The sequence below is a fragment of the Pteropus medius genome, unplaced genomic scaffold (assembly GCF_902729225.1).
Source record: "Pteropus medius unplaced genomic scaffold, Ma_sr-lr_union100, whole genome shotgun sequence".
NCBI classification, from domain to species: domain Eukaryota; kingdom Metazoa; phylum Chordata; class Mammalia; order Chiroptera; family Pteropodidae; genus Pteropus; species Pteropus medius.
In genome coordinates, this window is record NW_024355526.1 from 1 (window position 1) to 22,878 (window position 22,878).

General features: G+C 63.1%; 1 protein-coding gene and 1 long non-coding RNA gene across 2 annotated transcripts; both read left to right on the forward strand.

The window, feature by feature from the left end:
* The first annotated feature begins 5,902 nt into the window (after nt 1-5,902).
* MYMK (myomaker, myoblast fusion factor) lies at nt 5,903-14,333 on the forward strand. Its single transcript, XM_039858853.1, has 5 exons — nt 5,903-6,202; nt 10,075-10,189; nt 10,879-11,027; nt 13,280-13,396; nt 13,624-14,333. Exons 1-5 carry the CDS (start codon nt 6,068-6,070, stop codon nt 13,771-13,773), a joined length of 666 nt encoding a protein of 221 aa, XP_039714787.1. The 5' UTR covers nt 5,903-6,067; the 3' UTR covers nt 13,774-14,333.
* A 3,030-nt stretch (nt 14,334-17,363) lies between these two features.
* Nucleotides 17,364-22,328, forward strand: LOC120599759 (uncharacterized). The gene is made up of 2 exons (XR_005651974.1): nt 17,364-17,540; nt 21,007-22,328. It is a non-coding gene; the product is annotated as an uncharacterized LOC120599759 (long non-coding RNA).
* Nucleotides 22,329-22,878: the final 550 nt, after the last annotated feature.

Here is a 22,878-nt window from a genome sequence, read left to right on the forward strand (position 1 = left end):
CCCTGGAGGCCTCTGCCCCACTTCCTCCCTCCCGGCCCGCCCAGAACGCTGCACCCCCGGCACTGTCCTGAGCTCTCCGTCCGGCCAACATCAGGGTGACTAATGGCTTCCCTTGGGAAGGACCCCACCGCCGCCCGCCAACCAGACAGCGTCTGGAAGACACGCCTGCCACACACACTCCCTCCCCCCGCTTGGTGACTTCCTGCAGGTGTGTGGCTCTGGGCCTGCCACCTTCCACCCCATCCCATGCTCTACGTCCAGGAGCCAATGACCGACCCCCCCCCCACCCAGATGCCACCAGGGAGCCCACGGACTCCAGACCGCAGAGGGCTCTGACTGCTGCTCAACTATTCGTGTCGAGGGGTCTCCCAGGGAGACGCTGGGAGCCGGGGGAGGCTTCCGGGGGCCTGAAACCCTGGGCATTTGGGGGAATAAGGGATAAAGCACAGGTCGGAAGTGCCTCGCCATGCCTGCGCGTGGGGCTGGCCGGCCATGAGGCGAGCTGCTCGGTGACCCTCCCGGCCAGGCTTACAAGGCCGAAGCCCAAAGTGCCGCAGAGCCTGCCGGCTGGACGGCAGCGTGGCCCACGCCGCAGGGGCCGCCTGGGTCCACACGCTGCAGCCACCACGTTGTGTCTCGATAACGCTGTCCTAGGACCCACGGCCTGGGAGCCACGTCCTATGGGGCGGCGAGTGACAGAGCCTGCGCTGGGGCCGGGACCCACCTGCCCGCCCTCCCGGGACGGTCCTCAGCCGCCCAGCAACGGGGCTGCTGTCCGCCCCTCAGGGGCCGGCACCTGCGGAGTCCGGGGTGGGGTCCCAGGCACGCGTGAGGGCGGGCGCTCACCCCGGGGGCATCTGTATGTCCGAAGGAGACGACATTAACAGCAAACGAAAGCCACGCTGATCGGCAGGGACAGGCCGTGGAGGAAAGGGCAAGCTTTGTCCACCTTCGTGACTCAGGAACTCCTCATTTCGCACTGAGCGGCCAGTTCCCTCCCGGTCACCGCCCCCGGCCCCAAACCTCCTGTAATTCAAACAGCGAAAGAAATGACTTCGAGCCCCCCACCTTAGTGTCCGTTGCCCCTTTCTGGAGCCCTCCTTTCACATCCCATCTGCACGTGCTCCGCACCCCCAGATGACCTTCCAAGGCCACCTCCTCCAGGAAGCCCTCCAGGTGCCCCGGCGCTGCGTTTCAACTTCTCATGTTGGGCAAGAACCATCCTCTCCCCCGAGCTGTGGCTGGGACCCCCACCCCCCAGAGCGGGATGCACACAGTACACGGTGACATAGTACACGGTGACCAATAAACAAAGGGGCGGACTCGTTAGGCAGCTCCTTTTGCTGGGCCTCATTGTCCTTCGGGGGTGAGGATAAGATGTCTCCTCTACTGTTCCATGCGGTGGCCCCACCCACCTCACAAGTGTCGTCACCTGTGGGGCCCTAGCTGGGGAAGGGGCGCTGTGGACACCTGGTTTTAGGAGGAGATCATCTCCACCAGGGCTTTCTGGGTGTCCGAGGGAGAGCTTGGGAACAGGAAAGGGACACAAGCCTGCGGGAAGCGGAGGAGGGGCGTGGGAAAATAAGGTGGCGGATGGGGGAGGAGCGGGGGTGGGGCGGGGGATGGCCGGCCCTGTCCTGCACAGCCAGGTGTCCAGAGCAGAGCCCAGAAGGACCCCACACATGGGCCAGAGCCCTGTGAGGCGGGCCTCGCCCCTGGCGCCCCAAGGCCACCCAGCATGGCCTGGAGAGCAGCCCACCTCTCCCACCTCTCCCACCCCCCCTGACGTCCTGCCTGTCCTCTCTGTTGCTACCCAGGGCCTGGGACAGGGCCTGTCCCCAAAGAGCTCTGTCCCGCCTCCGCCTCACCCCTCCACACCCTGAGGAGGCAGATTTAGTGAATGGCAGCGCCCAGCGGCCGCGATGGGGGAGCAGGCGGTGGCTCGGCTACGTGAGGCAGGCCAGCGGGGGACCCGTCCCAGCTCTGCCCCGAGGCCCTGTTCCTCCGAGAGCGGGGGGCGAGGCCGCCTTTCAGAGGACGAGGACGAGGACTCCACACAATGCTGCTGTTTGCTCTTTACTGGTTCACTGAACAGACACTGGAGAGCACTTCCCGGGGCCGGCCCGGCCCAGAGCTCGGCACACACGTCCTGTGAGGCGCGGATGGCGTGAGCTCCATTTTGCAGATGAGGACGCTGGGGCTCAGAGGCAAAAGGCGCACCCAGCTCCAGAGCTAGGAGGGGGCTCACCTGGCAGGCGTTCCGAGTTGGGGGTGGCCCCGTGCTGCTCATTTTCAGCCAGCGACTGAAGACGACGCATAATTGCTGTCACAAACCCAGTTGTGGACACACACAGACACACGTGACATGTGCACAGAGCGAAGGCCTCAGATAGCAGTCCAGGCTGGGGACCTGAGGAAGGAATGAGGGGTCATCGAAGCCCAGACCGCCTCCCACCAGGTGCAGGGGGGCCTCGGTGGACCCCTACAGTGGGGAGTCACGAGGGCCACTGTGCCCTGGGGTGACCAGAGCTATGAGTCAAGTGCCCAAAACTTAAAGAATGCAAATGCAGCGGCTGGCCCAGCGGTCCCGGGCGGGGCGCGCAGACAGACAGCTGTCCTGGAGGCGGGCGCGGCCGGTGTTCCAGGCATTTGGGCACCTCGAGGACCCCGCCTGCTCCAGCACGCAAGGGGGAGGGAAGGGGGCTCGGGCGGGCGGGCCCCACGCTGTGGCCGTCCCACCAGGTGCCACCCCCCCCCCCCCAGGCCTGGCCCCTGCTGGGTCCCGTTGGGACCTGCGCCATCTGCTGGCCAGAACAGGGCTGCGGCTCGGGCCACCTGGGACTACACGGGGCAGCCATCCTGAGACCCCGGCCAGCACGGGTGCCTGGAGCCAGTCTCTCTGGGCCTCGGTCTTCTCCTCTGCAAAATGGGGAGAGCAGCGGCGTCTTCTCCCGCCCCCCGCTGCTGACAGGGACCAACAGGACGAAGCAGGAAGAATGCTTGGCACAGAGCCCGGCACACGGCCAGTGTTGAATAAATGTCTGTGTGTGTAAGTGGTTTTCAAGACACACGGTGAGGTGGGGTGAGGCGTAGGGAAGGACACAGCCCACTGGGGGTCAGGGGAGGCTGCTGAGACCGGCTGGCTGGGCGTGGGGGTCCTGGCAGGGGGCATGTGCACCAGTCTGGTTTGGCCAGAGCAGGAGCAGGTGGGGCGGGGTGGGGTGGGGCGGGGAGGAGTGGGGTGGGGTGGGGAGCGGTGTCAGCAGGCTGGTGGGCAGCGGCCACGGGAGGATAGGAAGGACAGAGCTGCCAGCGCACGTCTCTGCTGGCTCAGAGCCTGTCCAGGTTGAGTCGGCTCCCGGCCCAGTCAGGTCCTGGCCCCCCACCCTGTGCCTCCAGAGGCAGCAACACCCCCAAAGCAGCCGGCCCGTCTCTCCCACTCTGCCTTCCCCCCTCCCGGCTCCCCAGGCCAATCGCTTCCCCTGCTCCAGGGAGAACTAAATATCAGTCCTGTTTCTGAGCTGACGCCTTCCCGCCGGCCAGCTGGGCTGTGTCCAGGCACAGGCCGGAGGAGCCACACGTAATGCTCTGCCCCCTCTGCTCCAACACTTTCTCTTGATGGCAGTTCGCTCCAGGCTCCTGGCACCCCAGGCCCAGCCACCTGTTCCCCACTTGCAGCCCTCCTCAGACTCTTCTCTAATCACTGAACACATGCAGCTGCTCTCGCCTCTCCGCTACCCTCCCTCCCTTTCCCCGTACAGCCTGGCCCTGAGCAGCTGCAAAACACACACACATTGCTGCCACACACACACACACACACACGCACACGCACACGCACAAAACCAACTGTGGAATGTTTTCCTGCTTCCGAGCAGGGCGTACAGCTCCGGAGAGTTCTCTGCTAGCACCTGACGTCTAAATGCCTTTCCTCGCCACACGTTTTCCACTCCTCCTGGGACCTGGGGCAGGGGGTCAGGTCTGAGCAGGAGCCGAGGGGCAGAGAGGTGGGCAGGGATGATCAGGGTGTCTGCGACGGGCCGAAGGGGGTCGCCTGCCTCTTGCCCAGAGCTGCGTACACGGCAGGGTCTGCTTTTCCCATTTGCAGAGGGAGCTGGGCTCCTGAGTGCCAGACTCAAGGGTACGGCGGCCCCGCCTCCCTGGACTCCCATTCATCCTTTTAACAAAGTCATTCATTCAGCAGTATGTGTCGAACACCTACCATGCGCCAGGCTGCGACACGGGGGGCTCAGGCGGCGCGCCGGCCAGCCGAGCTCCGTGGGATCGCCGCCTGAGCGAGGACGCGGCAACGGCCCGCACAAAGCTGTGGGTGCCGGCGCGGGAGCGGGCGGCGAGTCGGGGCACCCCGGCTCGCCTGGGACGGGTGGGGAGCCTTCCCCTCAGACGGCAGAGGAGATGGGAGTGTGTGCTCTCGGGGGAGGAGGGGAGGCTGGGAGGAGGGTCGGGGTCTGAGAGCTGGTGGGGACGGGTGTGCGGTGGCAGGGGTAGCAGAGCTGGGCGCAGGTGGCCCAGTGGTCTCCTCGAAACTTGAACTTCACCCCCGAGGGCTGTGGGTGCCTTGGAAGGTGCTTATGCAGAAGAACGCCATGAGCAGATGTATCAAGCAGCATCTTTTATTGCAAATGGCAGAAATGGGTTCTGGCCAACTTAAGACACAAACAAGATTTATGGAAAGGTGTGACAGAACCCCTGGATGGAAGGGTGGGCAGGGCAGCCGGGCCTCAGGGGGCCAAGCCTCAGCCTCACGTGGAGGCACCGAGATGCGTCAACACCACCCGGTCCAACTCCCGCTGTCCCCACGCTCGAGTTCAGTTCTCAGGGGAACAAACCTGTGGCCTATCCACACAGCGGACTGCTACCCGCCCGGCAACCAAAGGAAGGAGCCACTTGACACAACGTGGGCGAATCTCAGGGATTTTCCGGTGAAAGAAGCAAAAGAAGCCAGCCCCCAGGGAATGCAGGCTGCGCGGTTTCATCTGCAGGAAGTTCCAGGACAGGCAAAGTCGAGAATCGGAACAGTGGCTGCCTCTCCTGGGGATGGGTCACCGCGAAGGGCACCAAGCTGTACGCTTAAAATCTGTGCACGTCATCACGCGTGACATCATCATATCATTATAATATGACGGAAAACAAAACAGGAGGAAAGGCTGTTCTTTTGCTGACAATGAATAAAGAAACGAATCAGTCGATCAATTAATCGAGCAATCATTCCAGGGAGAGAGTCGGCCTAAGTGGCTTACACACGCTCATCCTTCCTTGGCCAGAGGTGAAGGGGGCACCGGGCCAGACAGCCCCCTGAGACCTCGTGCACCCAGGGAAGGTAATTTCCCCAGGGCTAGCCCGGGAATGCGGAGACCGCACACCACACCCGCCTTGTTCCTGGGAACGAACAGAGAGGTCCTGGTCTGTGTGTTTCAGGTGTGAAACAATGTAACCGAGCAGAAAAGCTTGTCAGTTTCATTCACCGAGGAAGCCCAGGTGGGGAAAGAGCAGGCGAGTAAGAGGAGCATGGGGGCTGGTAAAGCGTGGGACTTATCTACAAGGTCCTTCCAGCCACTGAGTCGGCCGAACCTCAGGTTCTCTCTCCTCAAGCCGCTGTGGACACAGGACTCAAGCCACAGAGTCCACCGCCCCTCTCATTCCGGGCTCCTGAGCTCCCTGGGGAGGGGGCCAACATGGAAGTGGCTGGAAGTTGAGGATTGTACCTGTGGGGACTTTTCTCCAAGGTCGTTGCCTCAGAGAAGAGACGTATGATCTCCTTGGATCAACGACTCTGGCCTCTGAAAAAAAAAAAGAAAGAAAGAAAGAAAGAAAAAGAGACACAGAGACTAGTGGTGATCACGTGGCTCATCAGCTGTTGGGCCCTCTCCATGTGCTACTAGGACATGTGCACTGTATCCCTGCCTCCCTCCGGGGCATTTGAGCCCCAGCTGCCACCGGAGCCCCTGCTGAAGGGAGCGGACCTTCTCCCTTCGGATTTGCCTGCCCTGGAGACCCAGGAGGCCTGCACCCCCGCCTCCTCCCCAGCCAGGGCCTTCCTCCCCTGCCCATGGGGACGCTGGTGGCCAAACTCCTCCTGCCAACGCTCAGCAGCCTGGCTTTCCTCCCCACCATCAGCGTCGCCGCCAAGAGGCGGTTCCACATGGAGGCTATGGTCTACCTCTTCACCATGTTCTTCGTGGCGGTGAGTCTGCGCCCCGGGGTGGGGGCGGGGGCATTCGCCACACGCAGAGCAGAGAGGCCACCCTCCCGCTCCTTCCCGGGATTCCGTGATTCGGAGGCGAAAGAACGAGCCCAGAGATCGGGAGAGAGAGGGTCGGAGGTGCCCCTCCTCCGCTCTGGGCCTCGGTTTCCCCACTGGTGCCGGGAAGTTGCTCTGAGACTGACGAGGACAGCCCGCTGAGGACAGGCTCTTCCAGGGCACCCTGTTCCTTGGCCCTGGCCCACTCTTCAAGGCCACAGAGGCTCCAGCTTCCCCTCCCGCCCCCCACCTCTCCCAGCCCTAAGAATAAGGCGGCCGAGCAGGGAACAGCCAGGGAGCCAGGCCCAGGAAGGGGAATCAGACGCTAAAGAGCCAGAGACCAGGAGGGGGGAGCTGGGGCTTCGCGGCTCGGGCGACTCATCTCAGAATCCCGGAGCCGCCCCGCGCAGGAAGGGCCGGCTCGCAGCCTCCCGTCGCTCCTGCCTGCGGCCCCTGTCTCTCTCCCTCTCCTTCTCCCTCTCCCTCTCTCTCTCCCCTCTCTCTCTCTCTCTCTCTCTCTCTCTCTCTCTCTCTCTCTCTCTCTCTCTCTCTCTCAATCTCTCTCTCCCTCCCTCTCTCTCTCTCTCTCCTTCTTCCCTCTCCGTCTCCGTGTCTGGATGGCTGTCTCTTAGCTTTCCCTTCCGCCCGGTCTCTGTGGGTCTCTCTCCCTCTGCGTTTCTTTGTGTCTAGTTCTCGCTCCATCTTTTCTTCTCGACCCGCATCTGTGTCTGGTTCTCTCTTCTTCTGGAGTGACGACCCTACGGCATTTGCTCTCTTTCTAAAGCTCTCGGTCCCTCCCTCTCTAGCTTTGTCCCTCTGACCTTCCATATGTCTCTCTGACCCCATCCATCCCTCCGGCTTCTGTCTGTCTGTCTAGCTGTCTAAGCACTTAGCTACCTGATCAATCCTCTGGCTATCTATGTAGCTCGCTACCTCGTCAGTCATCTGTCTATCCATTTGTCATCTGTCTGTCTTGGTGCCTTCTTACCTCCCTGCCTCTGTGTCCCTCTGCGTGTCCCCAACCCACGCTCGCCGCTAGACTCCCATAGTGGCCTCGCCCCCCCTTCCTCGATCATCAGCCATGTCAGCCCAGCTCCCTGTGAAAAGCGCGTGCTGGGGAGGTGAGCGTCCCCCCATACTCTTCCGCGTGGCAGTGCCTCCCGCCCTGGGCCCGCCTCGCCCCCCAGCGACAGGGCCTCTGTGGGCGGGAGTCAGGGGGCGCAGGGCAGCCCCGGGCGCTGAGGTCTGTGAGCGCACGCGTGTGTTTGCAGACGCGTGTCCGCGCTGCGTCCTGGCTTGCCTGCGGTGGGGGAGGCCGTGTGTACACGTGGGTGCTCCCACAGGCGGCAGGTGCTCCCACAGGCGGCAGTGACCGGGGCAGGCTGGATCCTCTGAGGAGCCGGATTCCCCAGGGCTTGAGTCCTCGCCTCCGGGTGAGGGAGGCCTGAGCCACGCTGGTGCCGACACGAGCCAGCGTCCAGGGTGGGCATCTTGCCGGGCGCTGTACACACGCGGTGTTACTTCGTTTTCTCAGCCCCCCGAGTCGGGGATGGTGATGGGTCACGTGACAGATGCGAGGCATTTTGCTCAGTGCCTTTACTCGCCCCTCTCAGAAGCCTGGCCTGGCAGTCAATGTGACAGACGCAGACGGAGTCACTCAGTGGACGTGGGGCTTCTCTGCAGTATAAGGGCTCAGGTCCGGGGAGGAAAGACAGGGGTCTGGCTGCCCCGGCTGGGGTGACACCCAGCCCAGAACACCACAGGCCCCGCCAGGCCCCCCCTTCCTGCCGAAGCTGGGCTGGCTGCACAGCTGCCTCCCCACCGCCCTCAGAGGCCCACCCTGTCCCACCCTGCCCCGCCCAGAGTGGCAGGGGCAGCTGCCTCCTGTGACAAATGTCCTCTGGCCTCAAAGCCACACTCTGTCCCTGTCTCCTGGAGCCCCGGGCAGGGCCTTCGCAACGTCTGCCTCCCACACGCTCCTGTGTTCCAACCACGACCCTCCCGTGCCCTCGCCGTTTCTGTGCCAGACACTGACCGTGCTCTGTCACGTGGAGTCCCTGGCCCACCCCATGGAGCGGGTATTCTTATGCCCATTAGACAGAGGGGACCTTGAGCCGTCAGCCACTTGCCTGAGCTCACACAGCAAGGACCGGTTACGTCGGCCTCCAAGGGCTGTGCTCTCTCGCTCCGGGCCTCCCGCCACACCCCACCCCTGCCAGGTCTCCCCGCTGCACGGGGAGATGGAGCGAGGCCTCAGAGGCCCGGAGGCTGGGTCTCGGCTCCGCGTCTCACCTGCCCCACCTGTCCGACAGAGACAAACCCAGGGCCTGGTGGGCAGCCCCCCGGGCCAGCTGTCCCTCACACCGCCCCAGGCCCTGCCCCCCTCACCCCGCGTTCACACGACAGACGCTGACAGAGCGTCGACTGTGAGCCAGCTCTGCTCTGGGAGCTGGGGACACGGCCAGGATGAGACAGATTATTTCTGCTCTTAGCGGGGGCAGGGCACAGACACCGCCCGGAATGTCGCAGGAATCACGTCTGCAACCGTACACGGGGATCTCGCTGCACAGGAGGGGCGCGGGGCCTGGGGACGGCAGATGGCAGGGCTGGGGCGGGGCGAGGGCGAAGTCGCCCTGGCTGGAGCCGAGGACAGGAGGACGGCCGCGTCACTCCCCGGGCCTGGCTCTGTCTCTCGGAGCCACGGGGCGCAAGTGGCCTCCTCACTCCTCCGTCCCGCAGATGTGCAGCGCCTTGACCGGGCCTCACCTGAAGCCCCCCCTCCCTCGCCGGGGACATGATATCGCTACTAATCCCGGGCACATCTGAGCTTCAGGCCACCTACAGTTGTAACCAGCAAGAGCTCTAAACCGCCCGCCTTGCTCCACTCACCAGGGGACCCGGGGCTCCCCCTCCCTGACCATCCCGGTGCCTCCCGGAGCTCCCTCCCGCCCACCACGCAGGCTCATCAAGCGTCCATTGTGCTGGCTCCCGAGCTTCTTTTTGCCCTTGACACTTGTCAAAATAATTATGTCATGTAATTAAATATTGCCTAAAATGATGAAATGTGTACACGAAAGGAGAGAGTCGTTTCTGTTAGAAATAGGCCGATGACTTTGAAAAGACTCCACACGGGCATTTTGCTGGAAAAGTTTTCGTGATTGGGGATTTGGGGGGACCACCGTCGGAGCACATGCACGGGTCTGTGCAGCCTTCCCGCACGTTAAAGAAACAAGCTGAAAGCAGCAGACCAGTGGTTCTCAAAGCGGGTTCCCCACCAGCAGCACTGGCACCGGCCCGAAACCCTGCAAAAAATACAGATCTCGGACCCCGGCCCAGACCTGTGAGTCGGGAACGCTCAGGATGGCTCAGCGGAGTCTCTGTGAGCCCCCCGGGGGTCTGAGAACTTCCACTGTGGGGGAGCCCCGTCATCAGAGGGGTAAATTCTGAGGGAAAGGCCCCACGGGCCACTGAAGAGCAGACTGGCACCCAAAACAGGTGTGGCCTCACAGCCTAAGGCTGGCGAAGGGACACACAGGGGCCCGCTGACGGTGACCCCGCGCGGAGGGAAAGTGTAGACCGCGTCTTAGGTGCCCCACCTCTGCGGGCTTCCCCGCAGAGGTGGGGCACCCAGCCCCGTCCATGAGACCCTCCGAGGGGAGCAGTTGGCAGCGTCCCTGTTCTCCAGATGGGGACACTGAGCCTCGGAGCCATGAAGCGGCGGTCCAAGGTCCCGTAGCTAGCGAGTGGCCTGGCCCCCGGGCAGGGGCCGCAGCGTTGTCCTGCGCGCCCGCTGACGGCCTGTGGCTTTCCGGCAGCTGAACCATGCCTGCACCGGGCCGGGCCTGGCGGTGCTGTGCTTCATGCGTCATGACACCCTGGACTACTTCAGCGTGTACGGCACGGCCCTGAGCATGTGGGTCTCGCTGATGGGTGAGTGGCCCCCCTCGTAGCCCAGGTCCCCGTCCACCTGCCGCCCGCCCACGCCGGAACCAACACCCGGGCTGCTGAGCCTGTACCCCCACACCTCATTTCTGGGGACCTCCGCCCTCTCCCAGGGTACAGAGCCGAGCCGAATCCATGAAAAAGAGTAGGACAAATTTACCTGGCAGCGGCATGCACGCACAGGAAGCAGTCACAGCGCTCTGCCCTGTCTTCCTCCCGGGGGACCCCTGTTCGCCATTCGGGGTCCCCCCACCCCGAGAACCTCCCCTGCCCTCGCGGTTTTCAGCTCGGCCTTGTGGGCGCGTCCAAAACCACAACGTCAGGGCACGGTCCCCGTTACACAGGGCCCCCCGCGATTTGACCAGGCTCTGCGGGGGGCCCAGATCGTCCTTGTACGGTCCCTGGGTGTCTTCGCGTCCTTGCCCACGTGTACCCCTGGTCCTTCGCATGTGGACCAGCTTCCTGCCAGCAGGACCCAAGCTGCCCTGGGCTCGGGGGAGCCTGCCTTTCCCTTAGGGCTGGCTGGGATTCCGGCCAGCGGGCTGGGCCTCGGAGTCTCGCCGGCTGAGGGGGCACCAGCCATGCCCGGGCCCCTGAGGGACGGCCCCGGGGGAGCAGTGGCCAGGAGCGGCCGCAGAGGCCGCGCACCTCTCACTCTCTGTCCCCGGCCACCCCAGCACTGGCTGACTTCGACGAGCCCCAGAGGTCGACCTTGGTGATGTTCGGCGTCCTGACCACCGCCGTGCGGGTCTACCACGACCGCCGGGGCTACGGCGTGTACTCGGGCCCGATCGGCACGGCCGTCCTCATCATCACAGCTAAGTGGGTACGTGCCGCGTGACCCCAGCCGCCGGGGCCCTTCCCCTGACTGTGACTCTTCCCACCCGGAGTCTCCGTTGGCCTCCCGCCCATGGCCGGCCGGCGGGACACGGCCTCAGCGGAAACACACAGAAAATGACCGTCGGGCACACAGGCACGCGGATCCGGGTTGTATCGGGTCTGTAGCTCGCTGACTCCGGACCTAACCCACGTTACTGAACCCTGTGCCTCAGTGTCCATATCTGCAAAGCAGGTGTTATAGCAACAGTCTGGGTCGGTTCAAGATTAATTGAGATGATGCGTCTGAAGTATTAGCATAGAACCCGGCTTCTAACGGGCTCCAAAAATGGAGCTATAATTATCATCGCTGCTGTCGAAGGAACAGGCTGCTTTAGAAATGCACTGCCAGTTGCAAGTGGCCTGCGTCCGTCTGGGAAGACCCCTCGGGCAGGGGGAGGCCTCAGCTTGTTCCGAAGAGAAGCGGGGAAGCGGCGTGTGTGCGACAGGAAGTTGGGACTGAGGCTCGTGCGCACCGAGGCGGCCTGGGCCGGAGTCACCGACACCATGGCCTTTCGCTGGGCACCCACGAGGGCCTCTAACGCATGGTCCCTGGGCCTCCCTGCACCACCCATCAGGCCAAGGCCCCTCTGGCTGCAAGGGCCGAAGCCCACTCGCACTAGCCGGACGCTGCAGCAGGATGGGCCGGAGCTTCTCCCGGGAGCCCGAGAAGGGGAGGGGCTGAGCCAGGCAGGGAGCGGAGCCTGGGCCGGAAAGCAGGACGGCGGGTCTCAGGGAAGAGGGGTCGGGCTGGCGGGGGTGCAGGCGGTGCCCACCACGCCCGCCGCTCTCCGCCCCGGGAGGGTCCACTTTGCCAGCAGGAGAAGAGAAGGTGCATCTGTCCCACTGTGACCTGGGGAAGCAGAGCTGGCCCCGGGCTGGCCCAGGAGGCCCCCCTCGGAGCCACCTGGGAGCAGGGAGGAAGCGTGTCAGGTCTGACGTGACTGGCCCCAAGAAGGACTGCCGGCGTGCACCAGACGTCGCTCGGGACAAAGGGCGCGGGGCGAAGTCCCCTGTGCTGGCCCGGGGGGCTGCGCCCACTGCAGGTCTGGACCAGCTCTGAGTCTGGGCTGGATCTGAGTCAGCTCGAAGAGCAGCCGCTCGCTGGTGTCCCCACAAAGCGCCGCGGGGACTTTCGCGGTCCCTGGCTTACGGGTCTGGCCACGGGGACCAGGGGCTGCCTGGCTGCCTGTAGCTGGGGCTCGACCTGTGTTTCCCACACCACTGAACGTGCAGTTTATTTGGATTTTCCAGGGCAGATGTTTCTCTCGAAGGTGCATCTCTTCCTGAGCCGGGCTGGAGAACAGTGGCTCCCGGGGACGGGGACGGGGACGGGGAGCGGGGAGCGGGGAGAGGCGCGTGCCAGGGTGAGGCAGGGCAGGTGCAGCATGGGCTGGACAAGGGTCCCCCGGGCCAGGGCCCCCGCACCCTGGGTCACAATAGCCGCATCCACAGGCCACCTGCACCTCTGCAGGTCCCGATTCCTCTTCGGTCACGGCAAATTCCAGGAAACCGGACTCCATTTCATAGTGCGTTTGGTGGGGAGACCCGCCCTACCCAGCCTGGGGTTCCCCATGGGCTTCACGTGTGCCGCCCAGCGGGTCTCTGCCTCTGGGGTGCTGCCCAGAACCTCGGGCCCCGATGCGCAGTGTGTGGTCCGAACACATCTGCAGTCCACAGCGCCTCGGCCCCAGGGGCGAGGTTTCGGGATGGGGACCCGCGTTCGTTTCGTCCTTTTGGCGTGTGTGGACCTAGCTCTCTAAGCCGGAGCCTGGCCCTGAGCGGCGGCAGCAGCAGCCCCGGGCTTAACGTGCTAGTCAAGGTCGTCTAATAAATAGCCCGCGTGTCTGCCCACTGACAGCTGAGGCACCAGAGGCTCTAGCAGACCACGCGGAAAGCAGGACCCGCCCCAGCACCCTACCGTGTCCAGACCCCCCCGACCGGGATAGGGGGCAGGGAGGGGGGGCCCTGTTACATCCCAAAGAGATAGGTGGGGAATCCTCGTGGGCCCTAAAGGCCCACGGGGCTCCCAGCCCTGCCACCCAGGCTGCGGGCTCCCGTGGGCATCTTCCTGAGCCCCATCTCCTGCCTGAGGATGCCCGGGGGTGCAAATGCCCAGAGCCAGCTCGCCCGCTGGCTCAGGGCAGCCGGTCTCGCATGACCTGTGACCTCAGAGCTTTCCCGTCGTCTCTGCCCCCGCAGCTGCGGCAGATGAAGGAGAAAAAGGGTCTGTACCCCGACAAGAGCGTCTACACCCAGCAGATAGGCCCCGGCCTCTGCTTCGGGGCCTTGGCCCTGATGCTCCGCTTCTTCTTCGAGGTACCCGGGCGGGGGTGGGGGAGCAGCCGCCACGAGGGCCCTCTTCCTAGAGGCATGCCCGGGGGAAGCCTCTTGGAGGAGGTCACTGGGCCAGACTCCCAGGACAAGCGAGGGGGCTGGGGAGTGGCAGGTGCCAGGCGCGAGGCAGAGGCACAGAGCATGCAGTGGGGAGGGAGCTTTGGGGACAGGGCTGAGGCCACAGCTGACGGCCCGCCACGCCCCTGCAGGAGTGGGACCACACCTACGTCCACAGCTTCTACCACTGTGCCCTGGCCGTGTCCTTCATCCTGCTGCTGCCCAAGGTCAACAAGAAGGCTGGAGACGCGGGACCACCGGCCACGCTGGGCTGCTCCACCCTGTGCTGCACCTGCGTCTGACCTGCACCCCGCCCGGCTCTGCGCCCCTCCCCTCCCCTGTCCCACGCCTGGCGGGAGCCCTCCCGTCCTTCCCCGGCCCAGAGTGTCCGGGAGAAATTCCGTCTTCATATTCTGACGGGTCCCAGGGCCTTGGGAGGCGCCCACCGTGCTAAGTGCTTCCCGAGGACCCAGTTCCTGAGCTTCTGCTGGGTGCTGGGCGCCATGATGGGAAGACGATTGGCCCCCTCCCAGGCCTCGGTGCCCACCGATCGTGCCTCCGCGGAATCCTGGAGCCAACGTCCATCCTCCCCGCCACCCCTTCCCGAAAGCCCCAGCGCAGTCCCCGCCACACGGGGGTTCTGCCGGCCAGCAGGTCCCCTGCCCGGCCCCCGCCATCTGGTTTCTCCCGGAGCCTGGCGTCATACGTCTGTCCCATGCCCCCAGGCTCTGAGCAAGGCCATGCAGGAAGCTGGGGCCAGCGGGACCCGCGCTATCCCTGGCCCATGCCTGGCCGCCCCTTGGCCGTCCCTCCAGCTGGGTCCCTAATCCGACAATTTTGATGACAATAATCAGTAAGAAGCGCCTTGATTTCGTGACCTTACTGGGAGGCCAAGCGGTGGCCTGGCTGTCAGCCCCGCCTGTCTCCCCAGCGTGGGTAGGTGGGTCTGGGTGCGGGGAGCTCCGGCAGAGGCCGGTGGCAGGCCCTAGGCTGGGCTCACGAGGAGGTGAGCCTGTCTGCACCGGGCCCCGGGGGGTGGCGGGAGCCGGCCTCCCAGACATCACCTCACAAACCTGAGCCCCCCACAGATCCAGCCCACCCCAACTTCCCAAATGATCCAGGCACATCTGTCAGGCAGGAAGTTACCTACACCTGTCTGGGACCTGTTTGTGTTTCCAGACCATGCGCTCACCCACATGCGCTCCCACTGCGGGGGATGGCCCACATTTGTCCTAAAGTCACCTCTCGCATGCCTTAGGGGGCCGAGAGAGAGCTGGCTCCAGCACCTGGGGCTGGGGACGAGGTGGACCCTCGGCCAGGCTCCCCCCATCTGTCAGCCTCCCTGACTGCCCAGAGGTCCCAGGTCACGGGTCTTGGGCACCCACAGCCTGGCCCTGGCTCAGCCCCTTTCTGTCCCCAGAGCCCATTAATGACAGAGCAGCCCGCTCAGCCCTTCACATGGCGCTCAGGGTCTCTCCAAGCTCGTCTTCCAGATGAGGAAGCCGAGGCTCCATGGCTTCAGGGCCACCCACCTGGGCGTGTCCCCATCACAGGGCGGAGAGCACAAGACAAGGGGGCTCCCCAGCTCTATGTTCCTGGGTGGGGGGAGGCAGGCGCAGCCCCATTGGCTGCAGGTCTGGCGGGGGGAGAGGGGGTGATTGCACTCACGCACACACCCACACGCCGTGAAGAAAGGGTACATCCTAGAAGCAGAGTCTTCTCTCTGGCCCATCTCCCATCTGCACAAGGGGACACTCATAAGTCACAGCACCAGGATTTAAGGAACAGGGGGACTCTGGGGACCGTGCGGGGGGAACCGGGGGTGCCGCTCCAGCAACAGCCATGTGCGAGGCGGTGGCCCCCGCCCATCACCCCCCGCCCGCCCCGCTCCCCGCGCCAGCTCCCACCTCTGTGGCGACACATGGAAAGTTGGAAGCCGTGGGCGCTCCCACGCAGGGAGGAGCCGAGGGCTTGCCAAGCGCACGAGGGCCGCGCTGAGAGGCTGCTCGCCGTGGCCGCGCTGATTTATGAGTCTGTCTGGGAGCCCGGCCAGGTCTGTAAGTCATGGACAATTAGGAGGCGCGCTCCAGCCCTCAGCCCGCCCGCCTCCCGGGCTCCCCGCCCGCCGTGCCCCTCCCAAACAGGGTTGGCCCCCACGGAGAGGCCGAGGAGGGCCGCGGGGGGCGGGTCCTGAGCCCACTCTGCAGAGGAGAACACTGGGCCAGGATGTCAGCAGCTGGCCCTCATCCCGGGACACAGGACACTGAGTTGGTGGCAGTGCCCAGGGTCTTGCCGGCCATCCCAAAGTCATCTTCCTCTGGCTCAGAGGCCCACTTTGACATCCTGGGGGCTCCACCCAAGGGACAGGAGGGGAGTGCTCGGGCAGGGGGCCGGAGAAGGAGGAGGCCACCCAGGATGGCCAGCCACTCTGATACCTCCAGACTGGCCAGGAAGACGTGTCGCGGCCTTCAAGCTGAAACGCCTCCACACCCAAGTGTCACCGAGCCCTGGGATCCGAGAACCACGGCACCCGGTGCCAGGAAGGGCCTCGGTGGCCCTCCCGACCCACCCCAGGAGGACAGGACCGTCCTCCCACCCAGCCCAGCTGGGGGCCTGCGGGTCCATGAGTCCCGACACCGCCACGAGCGAGTGCCTGCAACGCAGCCCTGGACGTCACCAGAAGCCCCAGAGTGGCACCTTGCCGAGGGCTCGCGCTGGTGATGGAGATGGGGAGATGCGAGCCCGCGCGGGCACACCCCACCCCACCCCACCCCACCCCACCCCACCCCAGCCAGGACAGCGCCCCGCCCCCGCCCCCTGGAGCCTCCATTGATTTTAATTCATTTCAATTTAAATAGCCCCGTGTGTTGGGTTGCAAATAACATACAGGAGGCCTAGTGACATTTGAACTTCAGAGAAAGAATAGATAATGATTTCACCTGAATACGTCTAATATTTGGGGCATACTAAAAAAAAGATTCACTGCCCCCCCGAAATGTAAATGGGACCATTGTCCTATATTTTGCCGGGCAGCCCCACCCCTGTGGCTGGCAGCTCCGGAGCCGGATAGCACGCAGCAGAAGGGAGGGACGCTCCCTGGACACGCGGGTTTGGGAATTCTGGGTTAAACCAAGTGACACAGGCAGAGGCGCTCAGGGCCCAGTTCCGATTGTGGCCTCGCTGCCAGGACACGGGGTGGGGGCTGGGGGAGGCAGGGTGGATCCTGGACGTGGGTCCTGCCACAGCCTCTTGGGGCCTGGGTCTGGCTTCCAGACCCTGCAGGGCAAAGAGCAGAAGCCGCCAATGCCCCGGCCTGGACACACACTCAGAGCCCAGCCTGCGGGGAGGGGGGCCCACGCACCTCCAGCAGCCCAAACGGAGAAGTATTATAAACACTTACAACAACTAGACAAAACAGTCTATTGTAGCAGCCCCTCCGCCTCCCCCCCGCGGCAGGGGTGAGGCTGGCATGGCACAGGGAGCCCGGGGCCCCCGCCAGGACGCCCTCTGTTTGTACAGGCGGAGGTGTTTTTGTCTGAGGGCAGTCTGCGAGCTGTGGCCTTTGTCATGTCTGCTACTGAAATTTCCTGTCTCTGTTATTCTCTTCTGCAGTGAGACCATCTGAAACCCAAAACTTTTATTGCCCCTTTTAAAAAGGCTTTACAGCTCCCGATCCACCTCATCCCGCGTCCTGGGCTCGGGGCTGCTTTTGCAGTTAGGGGCGGCGCTGCTGGAGGGATCCACCGGCCGAGGCCGCGGGCCTTGGCCGCGGGTCAGCAGGGCCCACGTGTGGGCAGGCAGGACCGATTCTGCAGTCGGCAGGAAGCCCCAGGGCGTGAGTCTCGGCTCGCTGGCCGGCTGGCCGGCTGGTCGGCTGGTCGGCTGGTTAGCTGGTTAGCTGGTTCACAGAGCCGGCCGAGCAGCGTAGCCAGCAGGGACACAGGCCGTGTGCCACGCGGGGACCTGGCTGCTGTCCGGGCCGCTCCATCGCCGCTCAGCGCCCTGGGGCCCGGCTCTCCTCATCCTCGCCCCCCGCTGCCTCGCCCACCGGCCGCTCGGGCCCTCTCGGGTGAGTTAAATCGGAGGCCAGCTGGACTGGACGGTCCTCGCGAAAGTAAAAAAGGCAGAAAAAGGAGGGGGCGCCGGGGGGCGGGGGTCAGGGGGAGAGGTGCAGAGACGGGCCAGGGGCCAGGCAGCCGTGCCTCCCTCTACGCCTCCCTGCGCCCTCCCACTGCTCCCAGCCTCGGTTTACCCATCTGTGATCGTCCTCGTCTTACATGGGTGTTACCGAGTGTAAAGGAGATCGTGGGACACAAAGCGCTCAGCAGAGCTTTTTTAATGGCATTTTTTTTTGTTAACGACATCATTATTATCGTCATTATCGGTGGTCGTGGGCAAGCGAGGGAACCTCTAGACGGTCGTACGGGGTCCTTGCCATCAGGGGGACGTTCACCATAGTTATGGCACCAAACACCGCCATCCACCAAGGAAACAAAATGCTTCGAACCAAGTGTTTATGATGGATTAAGGAATTAAGCAAAGAAGGCTTCCTGGAGGAGGCGGGTTTAGGGCCGAAACTAGAAAAGCAAAGCGGACTGACCCGTGGGGCCTGCACACAGACGCCTGGTCTCGGGCCGCACCTGCGACAGCCTCCCAGTTCCACCGCTCTGGGTCCGACTGTCCCCCTGTGCCTCGAACCCCTACGCGGACCCCGCCACCTCCTGCGGCCTTCCCGTCCGCACAGGCACCGTGAGACCGCGGCTGCCCGTGGAGAGCGGTGCCCGCGGCCGGGCTGTCCCTGCTTCCGTCGCCGGTGTGCTCCAGGCCAAGAGACAGACGGCTTCGGCCGGGCGTCCTCGAAGCCCAAGGCCGGAAGGAGCCGCTGCTGCTCTGAGCTGTCCTGAGTCTCTGGGCATGGGGTGGGGGGGGCAGGTCACGGTCCCCTGAGTGAGCGCGGCAGAGGCGGACGTGCCCGGCTTCTGGCCTCGGCCTGGCCCGGCGTGGGACTGAACGATGATGTTGCTTCCCCTCGGCGACTTCTCCGATGTCACCTTCTCTTCTCCGGGGCTTTGGTCCCGCCCAGCGGGAAGCGAGGGAAGCGAGGGGCCCTCAGAGTCACACATCAGCCTTCTGATGGTCGCCGTGCGCCCAGCAGCTTTCCCGACGCTGCGGAGTCACAGGGAGCCAGCCAGACCTTCCAACCCCGCACGGACCGGCGCAGACGCAGCGACAGAGAGAAGCTCTGGGGAAGCTGAGGGGCGGGCGTCAGGGAAGCCGCAGGGGGCGTGCTGTCCCCTGACCCGAAGGACAAGGGCAGCAGTCCAGGAGAGAGGGGGGCCGGGGTGTGGGGGCTGTGGGCAGGGCCAAGGGCTGTCACTCAAGGGCTGGAGAGCGGCCGCTGTGACGGGACAGCGTTAGGGGGACGACCTCGAGGTCGGGTCCCCTGAGTGAGAAGGTGGACAAAATGCAGGAAAGAGACCAGAGGCCACGCCAGCGGGAGGGGCGGGGCGGGGGAGCGGGCGGGAGAGGGTGTCACGGGGACATGGGCAGTGGCACCCACAGGGCTGGCCGGCAGATCCTCCCCACCCCTGGCCGCCCTCCGGCACCCAGGAGGCGCAGAGCATGGTCCCGGTGGTGACGCCCAGCAGGTGCGTCTGCCCGGCCTCCGGCCTGTGGGTGGCGGCCCTGGGCAGGGAGGGGTGTCGAGGTAAGTCGTCACCAGCAGTCACAGCCCAAAGGTGTGGAGCAGCTGACTCGTTTTGTAAAGTGACACAGGGCCGAGGTCCCCCAGCTTCCTGGGCCCCTCACACCCCTGCACCGTCTGTGGAGCGGGCAGAGGGAGGCTCAGGGACAGGCTCGCCCAGAGGGTCGCGAGCACCCCACAGGCCAGTGCCGAGCCTGGTGGGGCCACCCGGCCTCCTGCCCTCTGCAGCCTGGAAGCCCCGCGCTGGCTGGGACGCCCCAGTCCGCACTGTGCTCCCGAACGCACGGGGCAAAGGTTCGTCAACGAGAGAATGTCTGTCTTGGTGAGAGCAGTTTGTGGCCCCTCAGAGAGCCCACACTGGGGACCCCGCTGGTCGGTGACCTCAGACGCCTCAGCCTGGACCTCTCGCCGACCTGCCCACCGGAAGCGAGAAGAAGGAGCCCGTGAGCTGGGAAAGGAAGTGGAGCGGAGTGCCCGCTCCCCGGGGCTGTGTGACCTTGGGCGACCTTCACCCCCCTGCACCCCTACAAGCAGGGACCCTGCTGATCGGATGATGGGACAGTGGCGGTGACGGCGCCTCAGCCACGGCCCCCCGGTGCAGAGAGCCTGTCCCGGCCCAGGAAGCCAGCGGAGGCGCAGGGGACCCTCCGCCCCACCCGCAAACCGCCGCCTCGGCTAAGGCGAGCGGGAACACGGGTCCCGCACCCCCACCCACGGGCGGCAGCTCCATCCAGCCCTTGGGGAGCCCCTTTCCCCAGGGAGGTGGAGGTCCCCACCCAGGAGGCAGCCAGCAGATGGCTGTGACCACCCCAAGCTGGGGGCCGGAAGGAAGGAAGAGGAGAACCTGGGACCCCGCATCCAGCCCCGTCGCCCCCTCTCCCAGCCGAGAAGTCGGGCCTTCTGTGCCTTCGCTGGGGGTTGGTTTCCTAGCAGCTCAGCCAACAGGAGCCCGCTGGCCGAGGGCCCCAGCCGGAGCCAGGCGATCAGGTAGCCGTGGCCACGTCTGGAAGACGTTTGGCAGAGCCCCCCAAGACCCCGACACACACAGCAGAGGGCGCAAAGCAGCAGCTGATAAGCGCCTGCTGCCGGCTCGGATCTGGGATCTGAGCTGCGGGCCTCAGACCAACAGCCCTGACTCCCAGGGATGGGGGAATAGGGCCAGTTCCAGAAGTCGCACAATGGCAGAACCCGGGATGTCAGCACGAAAGGCCACCTCAGAGGCCAGTCAGGGCCGGCCCGGCCCTGCCGCACACACCTGCCCTTCTGTGCGTCCCCACGAGGCCCACGTCCCACGCGCCCCCGTCATCAGGCCCATGACGAACTTTACAGCCCGGAAGGGACTCTCACGCCCGTGACGACTTCGGCATCGTAATGCGCCGCGGCCACCCCGCCCCCACTGCACAGGCTGGAAAACGGAGGAGGAATCGGGGGGGACGAGCCTGAGCTGCGGCTTGACGCCGTTCGATTCGGGGTTCCCTGCGTGCCGTTCGCCGTCCCGCACAGCGGCCCTTGTCCTGCCATCTGACAGCACGTGGAGGCTTTGCCGTGGCCCGTGCACGGCCCTGGGCGCTGAATCTCCTGTGAGCGCTCGGAAGACTTGGCCGCGGGGCCCGTGGCTCCGGCTGTGGTGGTGTCACCCTCGCTGCACGGGTGGGTGACTGATCGTGCAGGCAGCACCCCGCAAATGAGCCAGCGCGTGAATCAGTTGAGGAGCGGGAAGGAGGGGTCGGAGGGAACAAGCGGCCGAGCGCGCGGCCGGACACCGCTGCGCGCCTATGGACTCGGGCTTCCCGACGCCTCTGTGACGGGCACTGTCTTTCTCAACTTGCAGATAAGGGGGTTTTCAAGCTGTTACTGTTCCTGGCTTTTAACTGGTACTGAGGTCAGTCTACGAGATACCAATGCGGCGAAATGGGCTGATTCGCTTTGCGCCCCGGTACGTGGCTGGTTTTCGGGCCCGCAGCGCACGTTCACGCTTCACATCCTGCTCAAGTCCATCAAGTCGAGCTCGCCGGTTGTGTGTCCTGAAGCGTCCGTGTCCGCTCTAAGTATCTGCTGTTCCCTCACTGAGAGAGAGAGCAATAAAAGTCTCCTTGGGTAACGGCAGCCTCTGAAACGACAGATGCCGACAAAGAACCTCGACCCGCACCTCGCACCGTACCCCAAAATCACCTCAAAAAACCAGAAAGCTCCCAGCAAAAAAAAGTAGGAACAACAACAGAACATCTTGGGGACCTCGGATCAGGCGAAGGTTTCATAGCTATGACACCGGGAGTGACCCATCAAAGGAAAAATTAATAAGCTACACTTCATCGAAATATAAACTTTGCCCCTCAAAAGACATCGTTAGGAAGATTTGAAAAAAGACAGAAACAGACTGGGAGGAAATATTTACAAAACATGTACCTGATAAGGTGCTGTATGTAAATAAACTTTCCAAACTCAGTGGTAAACCCACTGCTAGGCTAGACACCTACGATGAATACAAAGTACTATCGAATTCGACCGTAACTGAAAAATAAAAAATAAATTAAATAAATTCCAAAAAAAGAAGAGAAACAACTCAAGAGGAAAAAAAAAAAAACGGACAAAAGAGTTCAACACTTCGCCAAATATTTATAAACGACCAATAAGCACGTGGAAAGAAGCCCAGCATCACCGGTCGCCGGAGGAAGGTGGACCAAACCGCAGCGAGACGCCACTCCACACCCACCGGGATGGCTGTAAGCAAGCTTCACATAACGAGAATCGTCCGATTTCTAGCAGAAGTTACACCACAGAGACAGGAATTGGTGGCTGCCTCGGGCTCGGGGTAGGGGGTGGGGGATTTGCAGGGACTGGCTGCGGTGGGCACGAGAGAACGTTTGGGACGATGCGAAGCCTCCTCAAACTGGATTGGAGCGAGGGCCGCGTGACAAGGTAGATTCACCAAAACTCATTGACCTGAATATGGGTAAATTTATGGTGTGCACATTACATGTGTATAAACGCGTCTTTCAACTCTCCCACGCTAATAGTCGATTTGTTATTTCTCCATCTAATTCTGCCAAATCGTGCTTTCTATATCTTGAGGTTTTGTGATCGGGTACGTTTAAGGTAAAAATAAGTTATGTCTTCCCAATAAATCAGGCGATCTGACCTTGAAGCAATGAATTATTTCTGGTCGTTCTTTTTGACTTAAAGTATGTTTTTTTCTGATGCGAATAGAATTTTGGGAGACTTTCTCTGGCTTAGTATTTGCATAAACTTTTTCCTTTCTATCTTTTTGTACCTTTACGTTTTAAACATATTCCTTAAAAAGAGCTCACGGCTGTATTTTGTCCTTTTTATCTGGCCTGAAATTATTGTCCTTTATCTGGAACGTTTTGTAAATTTCTATGTCTCGTAATTACTGATATATTCGGACTAGTTTTTACCATTTTATTTTGTCTTTTCTATGTTTCTTTTCTCTCCTTTCTCGCCTTCTTTTGGATTCCTGAGGTTTTAAATTCTATTCTCTCCGTCGGTTTAGAATGCATACGCTCTATTTCCTTTAGGGGCTGTTTATCGAAGTCTGTCCTAAATTAATACTTTTATCGCAGAGGCTTTAGAACCACTTAATTCTAATGACTCCCTTCCTGACCCGAAGGTCATGGTTCCCTGCGTTTGGGCTCCATCTTTGTTTAGAACCCACGCGACATTTTTGCTGCCCGTTGATTCCAGC